Source organism: Chiloscyllium plagiosum, unplaced genomic scaffold, assembly GCF_037043375.1.
Source record: "Chiloscyllium plagiosum isolate Xiang-an unplaced genomic scaffold, Cpla_swu_hap1 HiC_scaffold_29, whole genome shotgun sequence".
Taxonomy (NCBI): Eukaryota; Metazoa; Chordata; class Chondrichthyes; order Orectolobiformes; family Hemiscylliidae; genus Chiloscyllium; species Chiloscyllium plagiosum.
Genome location: NW_028270167.1, coordinates 239578 through 258807, shown reverse-complemented (window position 1 = coordinate 258807; position 19230 = coordinate 239578). Strand labels below are relative to the sequence as shown.

The window sequence follows — 19230 nt, the reverse complement described above, 5'->3', positions numbered from 1 at the left end:
CACACAATATTCTAAAAGTGGCCTAACCAATATCCTGTATAGTCGCAACATGACCTCCCAACTCCTGTACTCAATGCACTTACCAATAAAGGAAAGCATACCAAACACTTTCTTCACTATCCTACCTACCTGAGACTTCCCTTCCAAGGAACTATGAATCTGCACTCCAAGGACTTTTTTTTCAGCAACTCTCCCCAGGGCCTTACCATTAAGTGTATAAGTCCTGCTCTGATTTGCCTTTCCAAAATGCAGTACGTCACACTTATCTAAATTAAACTCCATCTGCCACTTCTCAGCCCATTGGCCCACCTGATCAATGTCCCATTATACTCTGAGGTAACCTTCTTCCCTGTCCACTACACCTCCAATTTTGTTGACATCTGCAAACTTATTAACTATACCTCCTTTGCTCACATCTAAATCATTTATACAAATGAGAACCACAACCCTCTGTCTTCTACCTTTGAGCCACTTCTGTATCCAAATGGCTAGTTCTCCCTGTATTTCACGAGATCTAACCTTGCTAACCAGTTTACCATTAGGAATCTTGTCGAACACCTTACTGAAGTCCATATAGATCACAGTCATTGCTCATTACTTCTTCAAAAAAACTCAATTAACTTAGTGAGACATGATTTCCCACACACAAAGCCATGTTGACTATCCCTAATCAGTCCTTGCCTTTCCAAATACACATAAATCCTGTCCCTCAGGATTCCCTCCACTAACTTGTCCACCACCGATATCAGGCTCACCAGTCTATAGTTCCCTGGCTTTTCCTTACCACCTTTCTTAAATAGTGGCACCACATTAGCCAACCTCCAGTCTTCTGGCACCTCACCTGTGACTAATGATGATACAAATATCTCAACAAGAGGCCCAGCAATCACTTCCCTAGCTTCCCAGAGTTCAAGGGTATACCTGATCAGGTCCTGGGGATTTATCCATCTTCATGCGTTTTAAGACATCTAGCCCCCTCTCTGTAATATAGGCATTTTTCAAGATGTCACTATCTATTTCCCCACATTCTATGTCTTCCATGTCCTTCTCCACAGTAAACACTGACGCAAAATACTCATTTAATATCACCCCCATCTCCTGCGGTTCCAGCATAGGCTGCCTTGCTGATCTTTGAGGGGCCCTATTCTCTCTCTCGTTAGGCTTTTGTCTTTCATGTATTTATAAAATCCCTTCAGATTCTCCTTAACCCTATTTGCCAAAGCTATCTCATGCCTCCTTTTTGCCCTCTTGATTTCCCTCTTAAGTATTCTCCTACTGTCTTTATATTGTAAGGATTCACTCGATCTCTGCTGTCTATACCTGACATATGTTTTCTACATTTTCGTAACCAAACCTTCACATTTTTGAGTCATGCAGCATTCCCGACCCCTACCAGCCTTGCCTTTCATCGTAACAGGAAAATACTGTCAGTGGACTCTCGTTATCTCATTTTTGAAGGCTTCCCATTTTCTAACCATCCCTTTACCTGTGAACATTTGCCCCCAATCAACTTTTGAAGCTTCTTGCCTAATATTGTCAAAATTGACCTTCCTCCAATTTAGAACTCAATTCCTGGAATCATAGGGCTATCCTATGAGAAGAAATTGTGTTTACCGTCTGTGTATTCATTGGAGTTAGACTGAGAGTGGATCTCATTCAAATATATAAAATACATCGGTCAGGCTTGATGTAGGGATGATGATTCCCTTGACTCGCATGTCCAGAAGAAGGGTCTTGCTCTAGGAAATAGATAGGCCATTTAAAACAGAGATTAGGAGAAATTTCTTCACTAAAGGAGGTAGTGAACCTTTGGAATTCTCTAATGTAGAAAGTAGTAAAAATCAAATCACTGAATTTGTTTAAGAGAGAAATGGATTTCTAGAGGCTAAGTGTGTCAAGGGGAAATGGACAGAGAGTGGGAGTATGGCATTGAGATAGAGAATCAGCCATGATCATGTTGAGTGGTGGAACAGGCTCAATGGGCCAAATGGACCACTCCTGTTCCTAGTTTGTGTGCACTCACCTACAGTTAAATACTTACTTTTAAACTGACCAGACTTTATTGAGTGATAGAAGTTGGTAGGTGAGAGTAGCAACCCAAGTCCCAACACTAGCTGCATTTGCAACAATCTTCAATCAGAAATGCTGAGTGCATGATCCATCTGGGCCTCCTCTTGAAGTCTCCAGCCTTAGAGCTGACAGTCTTCAACAAATTCAAATCATTGCACATCATATCAAGAAATGTCTGAAAACACTGGATTCTGCAAGGCCATGGGTTCTGACAACATGCCAGCAAAAGTACTGAAAACTTGTGCTCCAGAACTAGCCATACCCCTGGTGACACTCTTCCAGTATAGTTACAACAATACTAAAACTGTGAAAAAGTAGTAGAAAAAGCAAGACAAATCTAACCCAGCTAATTATTGCTTTATCAGTCTACTCTCAATTTTCCTCAAAGTAATGCAAGGTCTTATTGACAATGTTATTAAGCAGCACATGCAAAGAAATAACATGCTCACTGACACTGAATTTGGGTGCCACTAAGGTCACTCACCTCCTGACCTCACTGGAGCTTTGTTTTCAACATGGACAAAGAGCTGAATTCCAGAGGTGAAGTGACAGAGACAGCATTTGACATCAGGGCGCATTTGACTGAGTGTGGCATCAAGGAGCCAGAGCAAAACTGGAATCAATGGGAAATGGGGGAAAGCTGTCAGCTTGTTGGAGTCATACGTGGCACATAGGAAGATGGTTGTGGTTGTTGGAGGCACATAAGACCATAAGACGCAATTGTAGATGTAGGCTATTTGGCCCATTGAGGCTAACCTGCCATTCAATAAGATCATGGTCGATCTGATAATCCTCCCCTACACTTTCATGCTTTTACTATATAAGCCTCCATTCCCTTACTGATGAAAAATCTTTCTGCCTTTGCCTTGAATATATTTAACAACCTAATCTCTACAATAACAAATTCCACAGATTTAGAATCCTCAGAGAAGAAATTCCTCCCTATCTCAGTTTTGAATAGAAAATCTCTTACTCTGAGGTTCTGCCCTCTGGTCCAAGACACACACTCTGCATCCACCCTAACACGCCCCCTAAGAATCTTGTTTATATCAATAAAGTCATCTCTGATTCCTCTAAATTCCAATGTCAATGAAGTTGATTTACTCTTGGGGAATGATTTGGCAGGAGTGAAAGTTATATTTTTTCCTATAATCCCACAAGTCTGTGTGAGGTTAAAGAAACGGGATTGTTATAGGAACAGGTTCTGGGTATTTTTTCCATTCTATGTAGAGACCAGAGCAATGGCTAAACAAAAACCATCACCAGAGGTCAAAGAAATACTCTGAGTAGGTGTTACAGCAGCTGAAATTCTATTTAAGAATCAGTGTAATTCAAGAGAAGTGTTTGGCTTGTCTTGGTTAATCAAGGTCCAGTAAGCAAATCTAAGGTTAAATAAGTTAGGACAGACAGCTCAAACTGAAGTTGAGGCTGAAGGAGCTCTGGAATGCTATTATAACAAAATTGATGAGGAAGTGAAGATACCCTCACTGGCCTGAAGAGTTGTCCATCAAAGAGCACTTCCACTGCATTTTGACAAAGAGAGTTCCAAAGATTCTTCTGTGGAAAAAAAAATCACCTCATTTCTGTTTTAAATAGGCAGCTGCTTATATTAAATCAGAGACCCTTAGTTGATAATTGGCTTTTGAAAGGAAACATCCTCTCCACATCGAAGCTACTCAGACCCCTCAGTATCCTGCACATTTCAATCAAATCACCTCTTGCCTTTCTAAATTCTGCTATTGCCTTAGTTTCCATGATTAATTCTCCAGTGTCCTCTTCTAATAGACCAACACACATTTTCTTAATTAATTCATTAAATATTGATTAAAAACTCTTACCATCTGTTATCATATTTTTAGTTGGCTTTTTCTCTTTTCCAATTTCCCCTACTCATTAATAATGAAAGTCTCTAAGGCTCCTTAGTCAACAAACCCATGACTATTTCCACCTAAAAGAACAAGGGCAACAGATAAATGGGAACACCCCAACCTGCAAGGCCTCCCCCAAGTCACTCACTCACCTAATTTGGAAATATACTGTCATTTCTTCAGTGGTTGCTGGATCAAAGTTCTGGAACTCTCTAATGGTATTGTGGTCAGCCTATAACATGTGGATTGTAAATAGTTCACGATGACAGCTCACCGCCACTTCCTCAAGGGCGACTAGGGACAGGCAATAAATGTTGGTCCAGCCAATGATGCCCGCACCCCATGATTGAATTAAAGAAAAAGCCTATATTAGGGAGGAACAGGGGCTCAAGATCAAGAATACCATCAAATCCAATCAATGAGCATACCTGCAGGATATGTTGGTCTGGAATGTCTTACACTACAGTCATCAGCTGTCTTACTGGGAAGTGAAATATATATTTAACAAAACGCTGTGTATAAATCAATCTGACCAGGATAACTGTTAATCCCACTCATTTGGAGAATATATTTAGGAGTGGTCCAGATTTGCATTGATTCTATCAGTAGCACCAAGGAAAAGTCTTCTTTAGAAAATCAGGCAAGAAATAAACATTTTTGGGTACATGAAATGAAAACAAGGAAGTCATGCATATATTTTAATTAACTGATTTCAAACTAAGTGTTATTTATGCATTAAACTTTAACCCAGTTCAATTTGCATTAGGTGAGATACTTACTGCTGCTCCAGGATAAGTTACATGTGCACAGTTTTCTTGCCAGGATTTGTTCAGACTGTGGACAAAGTCATTATACTGTGGATGATCTGGGTTGGTGATGGAAAATCCCAATATATTCACGTAATCTTCTTCAAATCCATCAAAATGAAGAAGGGGAAACTCCTAGGGCCAAGAGAGAACCAAACAAAAACTAGACTTCTCGTGCTTATTTTCTCTGTCAATCTTCTTCCCTTCTCAAGAGGCACAGGTCACCCTCTAACATCTAACCCAACTACTGTATTTATCCTCAACATGCGGATTATCACAGTACAAGCTGGCAAGCTATTTGCCTGTGGAACCCCAAGCTGCATTCTCCAAATGAGAACATATTTGCTTTTCCTGCAGGAGACTATAAACAGTGATCAGGAGCAGGAATCCTTTTAGTGGTTTAAACACATTGGAGACAGCATTAAAATCGCTTGGATCATGTTACATATCAACTCAATACAAATTGGTAATTAAGTCGTTGATCTTCTCCATCCAGCTTTCCACTGCGGAAACCAGCTATTGCACTGCATACAGAAACATTAATTTAAATATTGAAAAATAAGAACTATGGACGCTGATAATCAGGAGGAAAATTGTTGCAAAAACTCAGCAGGTCTAACAGTATCTGTGGAGAGAAAGCAGAATTAATGTTTTGGGGCCACTAACTCTGCTTCAGATGTTTCTTAAAAATGTCAGATACATGAATCAGTCAGGACCAGGGCAATTGATGGGCCATTCCTCAGGAGGTATTTTACAGGATTAGTCCAGGCAGATTTCTCTGGAAAATTTCTCCTCTATCTGTATGGTGACCCATTCTGACATCACATTACACTGTAGCACTACATTTCAATTAAAGAAAAGAAACAGAAAATGCTGGAAAAACTCAGCAGGTCAGGGAGCATCTGTAGAGACAGAAACAGAGTTAACATTTTGAGTCCAATATGACACTTCTTTGGCGCTTAGGATTAGTTCTCTTCCTCTTTATACAGATGCTGCCAGATCTGAGTTTCTCCAATGCTTTCTGCTTTTATTTTAGATTTCTACCATCTGCAGTATTTTATTTTTATTCGGTCATAAGACCATAAGACATAGGAGTGGAAGCAAGGCCATTCAGCCCATTGGTCCACTCCGCCATTCAATCATGGCTGATGGGTGTTTCAATTCCACTTACCCGCACTTTTTCTGTAGCCTTTAATTCCTTGCGAGATCAAGAATTTATCAATCTCTGCCTTGAAGACACCCAACGTCCCGGCCTCCACTGCGCTCCGTGGCAATGAATTCCACAGGCCCACCACACTCTGGCTGAAGAAATGTCTCCTAATTTCTGTTCTAAATTGACCGTCTAATTTTAAGGCTATGCCCACGGGTCCTAGTCTCCTCGCCTAATGATAAACAACTTCCCAGTGTCCACCCTTTCTAAGCCATACATTATCTTGTAAGTTTCTATTAGATCTTCCCACAACATTCTAAACTCTAATGAATACAATCCCAGGATCGTCAGCTGATCATCATATATTAGGCCGACCATTCCAGGGATCATCGGTGTGAATCTCCGCTGGACACGCTCCAGTGCCAGTATGTCCTTCCTGAGGTGTGGGGCCCAAAACTGGATACAGTATTCTAAATGGTGCCTAACTAGAGCATTATAAAGTCCCAGAAGCACATCATTGCTTCTATATTCCAACCCTCTTGAGATAAACAACAACATTACATTTGCTTTCTTAATCATGGACTCAACCTGCAAATCAACCATTAGAGAATCCTGGACTAGCACTCCCAGATCCCTTTGTACTTTGGCTTTATGAATTTTCTCACCGTTTACAAAATAGTCCATACCTGTATTCTTTTTTCCAAAATGCAAGACCTCACACTTGCTCACGTCGAATTTCATCAGCCATTTCCCGGACCATTCTTCTAAACTGTCTAAATCTTTCTGCAGCCTCCCACCTGTCTACCTAACTTTGTGTCATCGGCAAACTTCGCCAGAATGCCCCCGTCCTTTCATCCAATTATCAACTAATCAATTAATCAATACTGATTTCTCAATGTACACTATTCCCCATCCAAAATGGCATGTACTATTTCTGGATATAGATTACATATACTTTAGAAGAAGTTTTCTGCCAATGTCCAATCTACATATGCTTCTACCATATGTAGTCTCTTGAAGGGAGACTATTTAGCTGAGGTACAGAACACACGGCGGGGAATTTACGCTGAGGCTCTATAATATATGAGCTCGACCATGACTTGAGAACTGTGTGTGACTCTGCTCATTTCATTATAGAAAGGATGTAGCACAAGAAAAAGGAAAGCACCATAGGGGTTACAAAGGAGATTTACAAGGATGTTACCAGAACTAGAAAAATGCAGGTATGAGGAAGTATTGGGTGGGCTGGGATTGTTTTCAATTGGAACTGAGGAGGCTGACAGGAAATCTGTTTGAGATGTACAAGGTTGTGAGGAGCTTGAACTACATGGATGGAAAGAGTTCATGTTTTTTAGTGGAGAGATCAGAGAACAAGAGGCTACAATTCAAAATTAATGTTCGAAGGGTGAGAAGGAAGATGAGGAAACCATTTTTCAGCCAAAGGTGAGGACTTGGGATTCACAGCCTGAAAGGGACTAGAGGCAGAAACTTTTGACTTACTTAAAAGGGGTCTTGATATACAACTCAATGCTGTAACCTGCAGGGCTATGGACCAAATGATGGAAATGGAGTAGATTGGGCTCATTTTTTAAACACGCTCCCACGAGGAGGTTGAACAGTTCATCCACTTCACCAACACCTTCCACCCCGACCTCAAATTCACCTGGACAGTCTCAGATTCCTCCCTCCCTTTCCTCGACCTTTCTATTTCTATCTCAGGCGACCGAATCAACACGGACATCTACTACAAACCGACCGACTCCCACAGCTACCTGGACTACACCTCCTCCCACCCTGCCCCCTGTAAAAACGCCATCCCATTCTCCCAATTCCTTCGTCTCCGCCGCATCTGCTCCCAGGAGGACCAGTTCCAAAAACATACAACCCAGATGGCCTCCTTCTTCAAGGACCGCAATTTCCCCCCCGACGTGGTCGACGATGCCCTCCACCGCATCTCTTCCACTTCCCGCTCCTCGGCCCTTGAGCCCCGCCCCTCCAACCGCCACCAGGACAGAACCCCACTGGTCCTCACCTACCACCCCACCAATCTCCATGTACAGCGCATCATCCGCCGTCATTTCCGCTACCTCCAAACGGACCCCACCACCAAGGATATATTTCCCTCCCCTCCCCTATCAGCATTCCGTAAAGACCACTCCCTCCGTGACTCCCTCATCAGATCCACACCCCCCACCAACCCAAACTCCACTCCCGGCACCTTCCCCTGCAACCGCAGGAGGTGCAAGACTTGCGCCCACACCTCCCCCCTCACCTCCCTCCAAGGCCCCAAAGGAAACTTCCATATCCGCCACAGATTCACCTGCACCTCCACACACATCATCTATTGCATCCTCTGCACCCGATGTGGCCTCCTCTATATTGGGGAGACAGGCCGCCTACTTGCGGAGCGTTTCAGAGAACACCTCTGGGACACCCGGACCAACCAACCCAACCACCCTGTGGCTCAACACTTCAACTCCCCCTCCCACTCCACCAAGGATATGCAGGTCTTTGGACTCCTCCATCGCCAGACCACAACAACACGACGGTTGGAGGAAGAGCGCCTCATCTTCCGCCTAGGAACCCTCCAACCACAAGGGATGAACTCGGATTTCACCAGTTTCCTAATTTCCCCTCCCCCCACCTTGTCTCAGTCAAATCCATCGAATTCAGCACCGCCTTCCTAACCTGCAATCTTCTTCCTGACCTCTCCGCCCCCACCCCAGTCTGACCTATCACCCTCACCTTGACCTCTTTCCACCTATCACATTTCTGACGCCCCTCCCCCAAGTCCCTCCTCCCTACCTTTTATCTTAGCCTGCTGGACAAACTTTCCTCATTCCTGAAGAAGGGTTTATGCCCGAAACGTCGATTCTCCTGTTCCCTGGATGCTGCCTGACCTGCTGCGCTTTTCCAGCAACACATTTTCATCTCTGATCTCCAGCATCTGCAGACCTCACTTTCTCCTCATTTTTTAAACATACAGCCAGGATGGACCATGTGGTCCCTTTCTATGTTGTCAACTTTCTCTGATTTCATTCAGGAGGAAACTGAAAATTTGCAGTTTTCTAATATCTGTACAATTACTTTGTGATCAGGGAAAGGATACAAAAGCATGTAAACATTACTTTATCAGGAATGCTATAATTGTCATTCTTGTTGTAGTCTTGAGTCTTAAACAGAACTAACACATTTATCCTTCTTTATTAAAGGTGAGTATAACATTCATGACGTTACCTATTTGCTGAAGATTGTTTGTGTTTAAGAAAACTCCATGGACCTAATCTTGGATTTTTAAAAAAAGACATACCATAGATCTGAACTTCATCCATCTTTCCATCACGTACAATAATTGCTTCTAAATTAAGCGAGGCAGCAACAGGACAGGTGGATAAAACGTTGAAAGCATGTGGGATAACTGTCTTTATCAGTCAAGGCACTGAATACAATAGCAAGGAGCTTATGATAGAGTGAATATAATGTTGGTTAGGTACAGCTGGAGTACTGTGTAGTTCTGATCACCACACTCTAGAGAGGGTGCAGAGGCGATTCACCAGGACGTTGAATGGGTTGCAGCGATTCTCTATGAAGAGAAAGTAGATTGACTGGGATTATTTTCCTTAGAGAACAGAAGGCTAAGGGGGATCTGATTGAGGTGTAAAAAACTTTCAAGAGCATAGAGGGGGCAGATAGGGAGAAATCTTTTTACTTAGTAGAGGGGACATAGTTTTAAGGCAATGGGCAGGAGGTTTAGAAGGGCTTTGAGAAAAATGTTTTTCACCCAGAGGGTTATGGGTATCTGAAAATCATGGCATAAACACCTGAGGCCAGAACCCTTAAAACATTCAAGAATTAGTTATTGAAAATGAAATGCCATAGTGTACAAGGCTTTGGGCCAAGTGATGGACAATGGGATTAGAATAGATGGCATTGACAAAACTGGCTGAAGGGGCTTTTTCTGTACTGTAAGAACTCAATGAGTCTAACTGGCTATTATTGGGAATTGGTAGCATAGTGTTAATATCACAGGACGAGAAATCTAGAAGCTCAAACAAATGAGTTAAATCCCACTGTGACACTGGAATATAAAGCTGAACTTTGTAATGGTATCATAAAACTACCAATGAATTGTCATAAAACCCCATGATATTCAGTAATCTCCTTCAGGGAAGGAAATCTGCAGTCCTTACCTAGTCTGGCTTGAGTACCTTCAGATTGACAGCAATGGAGCTGACTGTTAACTGCCCTCTGAAATGACTGAGCAAGTGTAATTAGGAATGAGCAATAAATTTCACCATAATTGGTGATGACGGCATTGTCTTCATACTTAGAGTCATAGTGTCATCCAGCACGGCAACAGACCACAAGACAGAGGAGCAGAAATTAGCCCATTTAGCTCATTGAGTCTGTTCCACCATTCAATCATGGCTGGTAAGTTTCTCAACCCCATTCTCCCACTTTCTTCCCGTAACCCTTGATCCCCTTTACAATCAAGAAACTATCTATCTCAGTCTGAAATATACTCAATGACCTGGCCTCCATAGTCTTCTGTGGGAGTGAATTTCATAGATTCACCTCACTTTCTGGCTGAAGAAGTTTCTCCTTATCTCTGTTCTTAAAGGTCTTCCCTTTACTCTAAGGCTGTGCCCTCAGGTCCTAGTCTCTCCTACCAATGGAAACATCTTCCCAACATCCACTCTGTCCAAGCTATTCAGTATTTTATAAGTTTCAAGTAGATCTCACCTCATCATTCTAAACTCCATCGAGTATAGACCCAGAGTCCTCAAACATTCCTCATATGTTATGCTGTTCATTCTTGGGACCATTCTTGTGACTCTCCTCTGAACATGCTTCAGGGCCACTACATCGTTCCTGAGATATGGACCTAAAACTGCCCACAATATTCCAAATGTGGTCTGACCAGAGTCTTATAGAGCCTCAGAAGTACATCCCTGCTTTTATATTCAAGTCCTCACAAAATAAATGCCATCATTGCATTTACTTTCCTAACTACTAACTCAACTAGCAAGTTTACCTTGAGATAATCCTATCTTAGAACTCCCAAGTCTCTTTGCACTTCAGATTTCTGAGTTTTCTCCCCATTTTTGAAAATAGTCCATGCCTCTATTCTTCTGACCAAGGTGCATGACCTCACACTTGCCCACACTGTATTCCATCTGTGACTTTTATGCCAACTCCCTTAACCTGCCTAAATCCTTCTGCAGCCTCCCGCCTCCTCAGGGCTACCTGTCCCTCAGTTCCTTCATCTAGATGCTAATATATAAAGTGAAAAGTTATGGTCCCAATGTTGAGCCTTGCAGAATACCACTTGTCACCAACTGTCATCCTGAAAAGGACCCTTTTATCCCCACTCTCTGCTTTCTGCCAGACAGCCAGGCTTCTATCCTTGCCTCTGACACCATGGACCCTTATCCTACTCAGTAGCCTCCTGTGTGGCACCTTGTCAAAGGCCTTCTTGAAGTCCTAGTCTAACCTGCTTGTTACTTTCTCAAAGAATCCTAGCAGATTTATCAGGCATGACCTCCTCTTGATGAAACCATGCTGACTCTGTTCTGTTTTACCATACATTTCTAAGTATTCAGAAATCTCATCCTTTACAATGGATTCCAGGATCTTACCCACTCTACTGGGGTTAGGCTAATTGGTCTGTAATTTTCTGTCTCCTGCCTTACTCCCTTTTTAAGTAGGTGTTACATTAGTGATTTTCCAGTCCTCTGGCACCATCCCAGATTCTAGTGATTCCTGAAAGATCACCACTAACGCCTCAATTATCCCTTCAGCCATATCTCTCAGAATTCTGGGGTGTAGCCCACTGGTTCAGTAAATTTATCCACTTTCAGGCCATTCAGTTTTTCCAGCACCTTCTCCTTGGTGATGACCACCATACTCAGCTCTGCTCCCTCACTCTCTTGAATTTTTGGGATATTACTTGTGTCTTCAACCGTGAAGACCGATGTGAACTAATTATTCAGTTCCTAGCCATTTCTTTGTTCCCCACTACTATCTCTCCAGTGTCATTTTCCAATGGCCCAATGTCCACTTTTGCCTCACGTTTGCCCTTTACATATCTAAAAAACTCTTACGGTCTTCCTTTATATTATTGGCAAACTTACTCTCATATTTAATCTTTTCCCTCCTTTTTTTTGTTACCCTCTGTTGGTCTTTGTAAGCTTCCTCATCCTCTGGTTTCGCACTGTTCTTTGCTACTTTATATACTTTCTCTTTTGCTTTTATTCTATCCCTGACTTCCCTAGTCAGCCATGGCTGCCTCATCCTCCCTGTACCATGCCTCTTTTTCCTTGGGAAAAATCTCTGCTGTGTCTCCTGATTTACTCCTGAATTACTCCCAGAAACTCCTGCCATTGCTGTTCCACTGTCTTTCCTGCTCAGCTCCTCTCCCAGTAAATTCTACCCAGCTCCTCTCTCATGCCTCTATAGTTGCCTTAATTCAGTTGAAATACCATTACCTCTGATTCTATCTTCTCTCTCTCAAATTACAGAGTTAGTTTGACCATATTATGATCACTGCTTCCTCAGGGTTCCTTCACCCTAAGCTCCCTTATCAAGTTGGCCTCATTGCACAACACTAAATCCAGTATTGCCTGGTCCCTAGTGGGCTCCACCACAAGCTACTCCAAAAAGCCATCTCATAGACATTCCACAAATTCCTTTTCTTGCGAACCACTACCAATCTGATTTTCCCAGTCCACCTGCACATTGAAATCCCCCATGATCTCTGTAACTTTGCCTTTCCTACACACCTTTTCTATCTCCTGGTGTATCTTGTACCCCAGCTCCTGACTACTGTTTGGGGACCTGTATATAACTCCAACTATGGTTTTCTTACCTTTGCAATTCCTCAATTCTACCCACACAGATTCTATACCATCTTACCCATTAAAACGTGTGGTGCTGGGAAAGCATAGCAGTCAGGCAGCGTCTGAGGAGCAGGACAATCGACGTTCTGAGCATAAGCTCTTCATCTGACCCTACTTTGTTTCTTACTATTGATTTAATTTCACTTCTTACTAATAAGGCAATCCCATCCCCTCTGCCTACCTGCCTATCATTTTGAATATTCAGCTCCCAATCGTGATCCCCTTGCAGCCACCCTTCCGTGATGCCCACCATGTTATACCTGACAATTTTGATCTGTGCCACAAGCTCATTTATCTTATTCCTTATACTGTGCGCATTCAGATATAACACCTTCAGTCCTGTATTAACCGTCCTTCTTCTCATTGTTATTCGTTTATCCAGTGTGGTTGAAGTTTGATTGCTAATCCTTTCCAGATACTCTGTCCTATTTCTGTCTGTGCTGGAGATTTTAACAACCTCCCCTGAGCTCTGCACTCTTACCTCCTCTTAATTCTGGTTTTCTAATTTTCCCTATAACTGAACCCTACCCAAAGTTTTGTCTATAGCACTAGTTATGTGATTCGCTCGGACTCTGGTCCCAGCACAGTTCAGATGTAGATCATCCCATTGGAACAGGTCCCTTCTTTCCCAGTACTGGTGCCAATGTCCCATGAATTCAAACCCATTTCTCTCACACCAATCTTTGAGCTACACATTTACCTGATTAATCTTATTGACAATGTGCCTTGTGGTTTAGGTAGTAATCCAGAGATTATTACCTTTTGGGTTTTGCTTTCTAATTTAGCTCCTAGCTGTCCATACTCCCTTAGCAGAACCTCTGCTCTAGCTTTGTTGATCTTGTTGGTACCTACATGCATCACAACCACTAGATCTTTAGCCTCCCACTCCAAGTTCCTGTGCAGCCCAGATGAGATACACCAAACTCGAGCACCATGTAGGCAATGCAACCTTTGGGACTCTCGATCCTGGTCACAGAGAACAGTACCTATGCCTCTAACTATACTATCCCCAATTACAACCACATTTCTCTTCTCTCCCCCCAATTGAATGGCTCTCTGCACCATGGCGCTGCAGTCAGTTGGCTCATTCTCCCTGCAGTCCCCATTCCCATTCACACAGGGAGCAATACTCTTGAACCTGTTAGACAAGGTCAAGGGCTGAGGCTCTTGCAACTTTACCTCATGGATCTCTCTACCTGTCTTACTCACTGCCACACCCTCCTGTTCCTGACCACTGGCTGAATTAGTGTTAGTTGGTCTAATGGGTGTGACTGTCTCCTGAAATACAGCAGCCAGGAATAGGCCAGCTCTCAACCTCCTACATTCCCCTCCCTGAAGTGTCATAATGTTTGAAGCTCAGACTCCAGTTCATCAACGTTGAGCTGGAGTTCTTCCAGCAACCAACATTTACTGTAGACATGGTCACTGGGAACCACAGTGGGGTCCACTAGCTCACACGTGACACAGAAACAACACATTGCCTGACCCTCCAGCCTTATTTTATTTAATTATTTTTTTAATTTTTAACTTTTTGTATCTCTGCTTATGCACGTTGCAACCAATAAATAACAAGATTTAATTCGGCACAAATTCAAAATTAGGAGACCCCTTATTAGCCCTTATTAAATGCGTGGCTACAGGGATGGTGCAGGAGGGAGGGATTCCGGTTTTTGGATAACTGGGGTTCTTTCTGGGGACGGTGGGACCTCTATAAACAGGATGGTCTACACCTGAACGTGAGGGGCACCAGTATCCTTGGGGGGAGGTTTGCTAGTGCTCTTGGGGGGGGTTTAAACTAACTCTGCAGGGGCATGGGAACCCAGATTGTAGCTTCAGGGTGCAGGGCCTGGAGTGTAGGGAGGTTAGGAACATGGCATCAATTTCAAAGGAGGGTGCCTGTAAACAGGAAAGTGGCTTGAAGTGTGTATACTTCAATGCAAGAAGTATACGAAATAAGGTAGGTGAACTTGCAGCGTGGGTTGGTACCTGGGACTTCGATGTTGTGGCTATTACGGAGACATGGCTAGAACAGGGACAGGATTGGCTGTTGCAGGTTCCAGGATTTAAATGTTTTAGTAGGGTCAGAGGTGGGGGTAAAAGAGGGGGAGGTGTGGCATTGCTTGTCAAAGATAGTATTACAGTGGTGGAAAGGACGATGGATGAGGACTTGCCATCTGAGGTAGTTTGGGCTGATGTTAGGAATAGGAAAGGTGAGGTCACCCTGTTAGGAGTCTTTTACAGGCCTCCTAATAGTCCTAGAATCATTGAAGAAAGGATAGGGAAGGTGATTCAGGAGATGAGTGACAGTAATAGGGTGGTTGTTATGGGGGACTTTAACTTTCCTGATATTGATTGGGAAAGCTATAGCTCAAGTTCGTTAGATGGGTCAGTGTTTGTTCAATGTGTGCAGGAGAGTTTCCTGACACAATATGTAGACAGGCCAACAAGAGGTGAGGCCATACTGGATTTGGTTCTGGGTAACGAACCAGGCCAGGTGTTAGAATTAGAGGTAGGTGAGCACTTTGGGGATAGTGACCATAATTCGGTGATTTTTACTCTCGTGATGGAGAGGGATAAGTGTGTACTACAGGGCAAGAGTTATAGCTGGGGTCAGGGAAATTATGATGCGGTGAGGCATGACTTAGGATGTGTGGCTTGGAAAAGTAGACTCCAAGGCAAGAGTGTAAATGATATGTGGAGCTTGTTCAAGGAGCAACTATTGAGTGTCCTTGATAATTATGTACCTGTCAGGCAGGGAGGAAAGGGTCGTGCGAGGGAGCCGTGGTTTAATAAGGAATTGGAATCCCTTGTTAAATGGAAGAGGGCGGCCTATCTCAAGATGAGACGTGAAGGTTCAATTGGGGCGATTGAGAGTTATAGGGTAGCCAGGAAGGACCTGAAGAGAGAGCTAAGAGCAGCAAGGAGGGGACATGAAAGGTCCTTAGTCGGTCGGATTAGGGAAAACCCTAAGGCTTTCTATAGTATGTTAGGAATAAAAGAATGACTAGGGTAGGAATAGGTCCAGTCAAGGATAGTAGTGGGAAGTTGCGTGTGGAGGCGGAAGAGATTGGGGAGACACTGAATGAATACTTTTCTTCAGTATTTACTCAGGAACAGGGCATTGTCGTTGATGTGAATACTGAGTCACAAATAAGTAGAATGGATGGCTTTGAGGTATGTAGAGAAGAGGTGTTGGAAATCCTGGAAAAGGTGAAAATAGATAAGTCCCCTGGGCCTGATGGCATTTATCCTAGGATTCTCTGGGAAGCAAGGGAGGAGATTGCAGAGCCATTGGCCTTGATTTTTATGTCCTCTTTGTCTACAGGAGTAGTGCCAGAAGACTGGAGGATAGCAAATGTGGTTCCCTTGTTCAAAAAGGGGAGTAGGGATAACCCTAATAACTATAGGCCGGTGAGTCTCACTTCTGTTGTGGGCAAAGTCTTAGAGAGAATTGTAAGGGATAGGATTTATGCACATCTGGATAGGAATAATGTGATCAAGGATAGTCAGCATGGTTTTGTGAAGGGCAGGTCGTGCCTCACAAACCTTATTGAATTCTTTGAAAAGGTGACGAAGGAGGTTGATGAGGGGAAAGCGGTAGATGTGGTATATATGGATTTTAGTAAGGCGTTTGATAAGGTTCCCCATGGTAGGCTACTGCAGAAAATACGGAGATATGGCATTGAGGGTGAGTTGGAGGTTTGGATTAGGAATTGGCTGGATGGAAGAAGACAGAGGGTAGTAGTTGATGGCAAAGTTTCTTCATGGAGTGCCGTCACTAGCAGTGTTCCGCAAGGATCTGTTTTGGGACCATTGCTGTTTGTCATTTTTATAAATGACCTGGAAGAGGGGTTAGAAGGTTGGGTGAGCAAGTTTGCGGATGATACGAAAGTCGGAGGAGTTGTTGACAGTGAGGAAGGATGTGGCAGGTTACAGCAGGATATAGAGAAGCTGCAGAGCTGGGCAGAAAGGTGGCAAATGGAATTCAATGTAGCTAAGTGTGAGGTGATTCACTTTGGGAAGAATAACAAAAAGATGGGGTACTGGGCTAATGGTCGGATACTTGGTAGTGTGGATGAGCAGAGGGATCTTGGTGTCCATGTACACAGATCTCTGAAAGTTGCCACCCAGGTAAATAGTGCGGTGAGGAAGGCATATGGCGTACTGGCTTTTATTGGTAGAGGAATTGAGTTCCGGAGTCTTGAGGTCATGATGCAGTTGTATAAGACTCTGGTGCGGCCGCATCTGGAATATTGTGTGCAGTTTTGGTCGCCATACTATAGGAAGGATGTGGAGGCACTGGAACGGGTGCAGAGGAGGTTTACCAGGATGTTGCCTGGTATGGAAGGAAGATCGTATGAGGAAAGACTGAGACACTTGGGGCTGTTTTCATTAGAGAAAAGAAGGTTTAGGGGTGACTTGATTGAGGTGTACAAGATGATTAGGGGGTTAGACATGGTTGACAGTGTGAACCTTTTCCCGCGTATGGAGTCGGGTATTACAAGGGGGCATAGCTTTAAATTAAGGGGGGGTAGATATAGGACTGAAGTTAGGGGTAGGTTCTTCACTCAGCGAGTCGTAAGTTCATGGAATGCCCTGCCAGTAGCAGTGGTGGACTCTCCCTCTTTATGGGCATTTAAGCGGGCATTGGATAGGTATATGGAGGATAGTGGGTTAGTATAGGTTAGGTGGGCTTGGATCTGCGCAACATCGAGGGCCAAAGGGCCTGTACTGCGCTGTATTCTTCTATGTTCTATGTTCTATGTTCTAGCCAATCAATCACAGCCCTCCTGCGACATCACCTTTCAGTTTCCCACTCTGATTCAGAAACAGAATCACCCACCTTCCCAGAATGCTCTCCACTTGGCTGCTTTCCTGAAGTGAAGGCCCCAAGTCCACATGGTAAGTTTTTATACTACTTACCTTCTCAAGTTCCTCTCTGCTCGGCTCCTCTCCCAGACCCTTTGATCCAACTGTCCATGCCAACCAAGTTTCCTAAACTAAACTAATCCCACTTGCTTGTTTTGGTCCATATCTCTCTAAATCTTTTCTATAGATGTACCTGTCCAAATGTATTTTAAATGTTGAAACTGTACCTGCATCGACCACTTCCTCTGGTAGTTCATTCCACACACAAACCATCCTGTGTGAAAGAAGTTCCCCTCAGGTCCCTTTTAAATCCTTCTCCTCTCACCTTAAAAATATGCCTCCCAAGTTTTGAACTCCTCCACCTAGGGAAAAGACCTTTGCTATTCACTTTATCTATTCCCCCTCATGATTTTATAAGCCTCGAAAAGGCCAGCCCTCAACCTTCTACATTCCAGTGAAAAACATCCTAGTCGATCTAGCCTCTCCTTATAACTCAAATTCCCCATCTGGACAGTATCCTGGTAAATCTTTTCTGATCCCTCTCCAATTTAATAACATCCATCTGAGAGCAAGGTGACCAGAACTGTACACACTATGCCCAAAACTGGCTTCACCAATGTTCAATGCAATCTCAAAATAACATCCCAGCTCCTGTACTTAATGGTCTGAGCAATGAAGGCATGTGTGCAATATGCCTTCTTAACCACGTATTATACAACTTTAAAAGAACTATGTACTTGAACCCCTTGGTCTCTCTGTTTGACAATACAACATAGGGCCCTACCATTTAATTATATAAGTCCTGACCTAGCATGGAAGCTAACATGGAGAAAGCGAGGACTGCAGATGCTGGAGATCAGAGTCAATAAGTGTGGTGCTGGAAAAGCACAGCCGGTCAGGCAACATCCGAGGAGCAGGAGAGTCAATGTTTCGAGCATAGGCCCTTTATTAGGAATGAGGCTTGTAGGCCAAGGGGGCTGAGAGATAAATGGGGAGTAGGGGATGAGGCTGTGGGGAAGGTAGCTGGGAATGTGATAGGTAGATGCAGTTGGGAGGGAAGGTGACAGGTCGGAGAGGAGGGTGGAGTGGATAGATGGGAAGGAAGATGGGCAGGTCAACAGGACGATGTCGAGCTGGAAGGTTGGATCTGGGATAAAGTGGGGGGAGGGAAAATGAGGAGACTAGTGAAATCCATTGATCCCATGTGGTTGGAGGGTCCCAAGGTGGAAGATGAAGCGCTGTTCCTCCAAGCGCTGGGTGGTTAGGGTTTGGTGGTGAAGGAGGCCCAGGACGTGATGTTCTTGGCGGAGTGGGAATGGGAGGGGGAGTTAAAGTGTTCGACCATGGGGCGATGGTGTTGTTTAGTGCGTGTGTCTCAGAGATATTCTCTGAAATGTTCCGCAAGTTGGCGTCCTGTCTCACCAATGTAGAGGAGACCACATCGGGAGCAACGGACACAGTAGATGACTGTGTGGAAGTGCAGATAAATCTATGTCAGATGCAGAAGGATCCTTTGGGGTCTTGGACGGATGCATCGCATCATCCTCTGCCATTTCTGTCACCTACAG

At 43.7% G+C, this 19230-nt stretch overlaps 1 protein-coding gene across 2 annotated transcripts in view; it reads right to left on the bottom strand.

The window, feature by feature from the left end:
• The window catches only part of LOC122540572 (glutamate receptor ionotropic, kainate 4), a 192569-nt gene that overhangs the window by 68177 nt on the left and 105162 nt on the right, over positions 1 to 19230 (bottom strand). For both annotated transcript variants that reach the window (XM_043676446.2, XM_087976264.1), the window contains exon 8: positions 4718 to 4879. In XM_043676446.2, coding sequence (XP_043532381.1) covers positions 4718 to 4879 — 162 coding nt within the window. The remainder of the gene's footprint in view (positions 1 to 4717; positions 4880 to 19230) is intronic.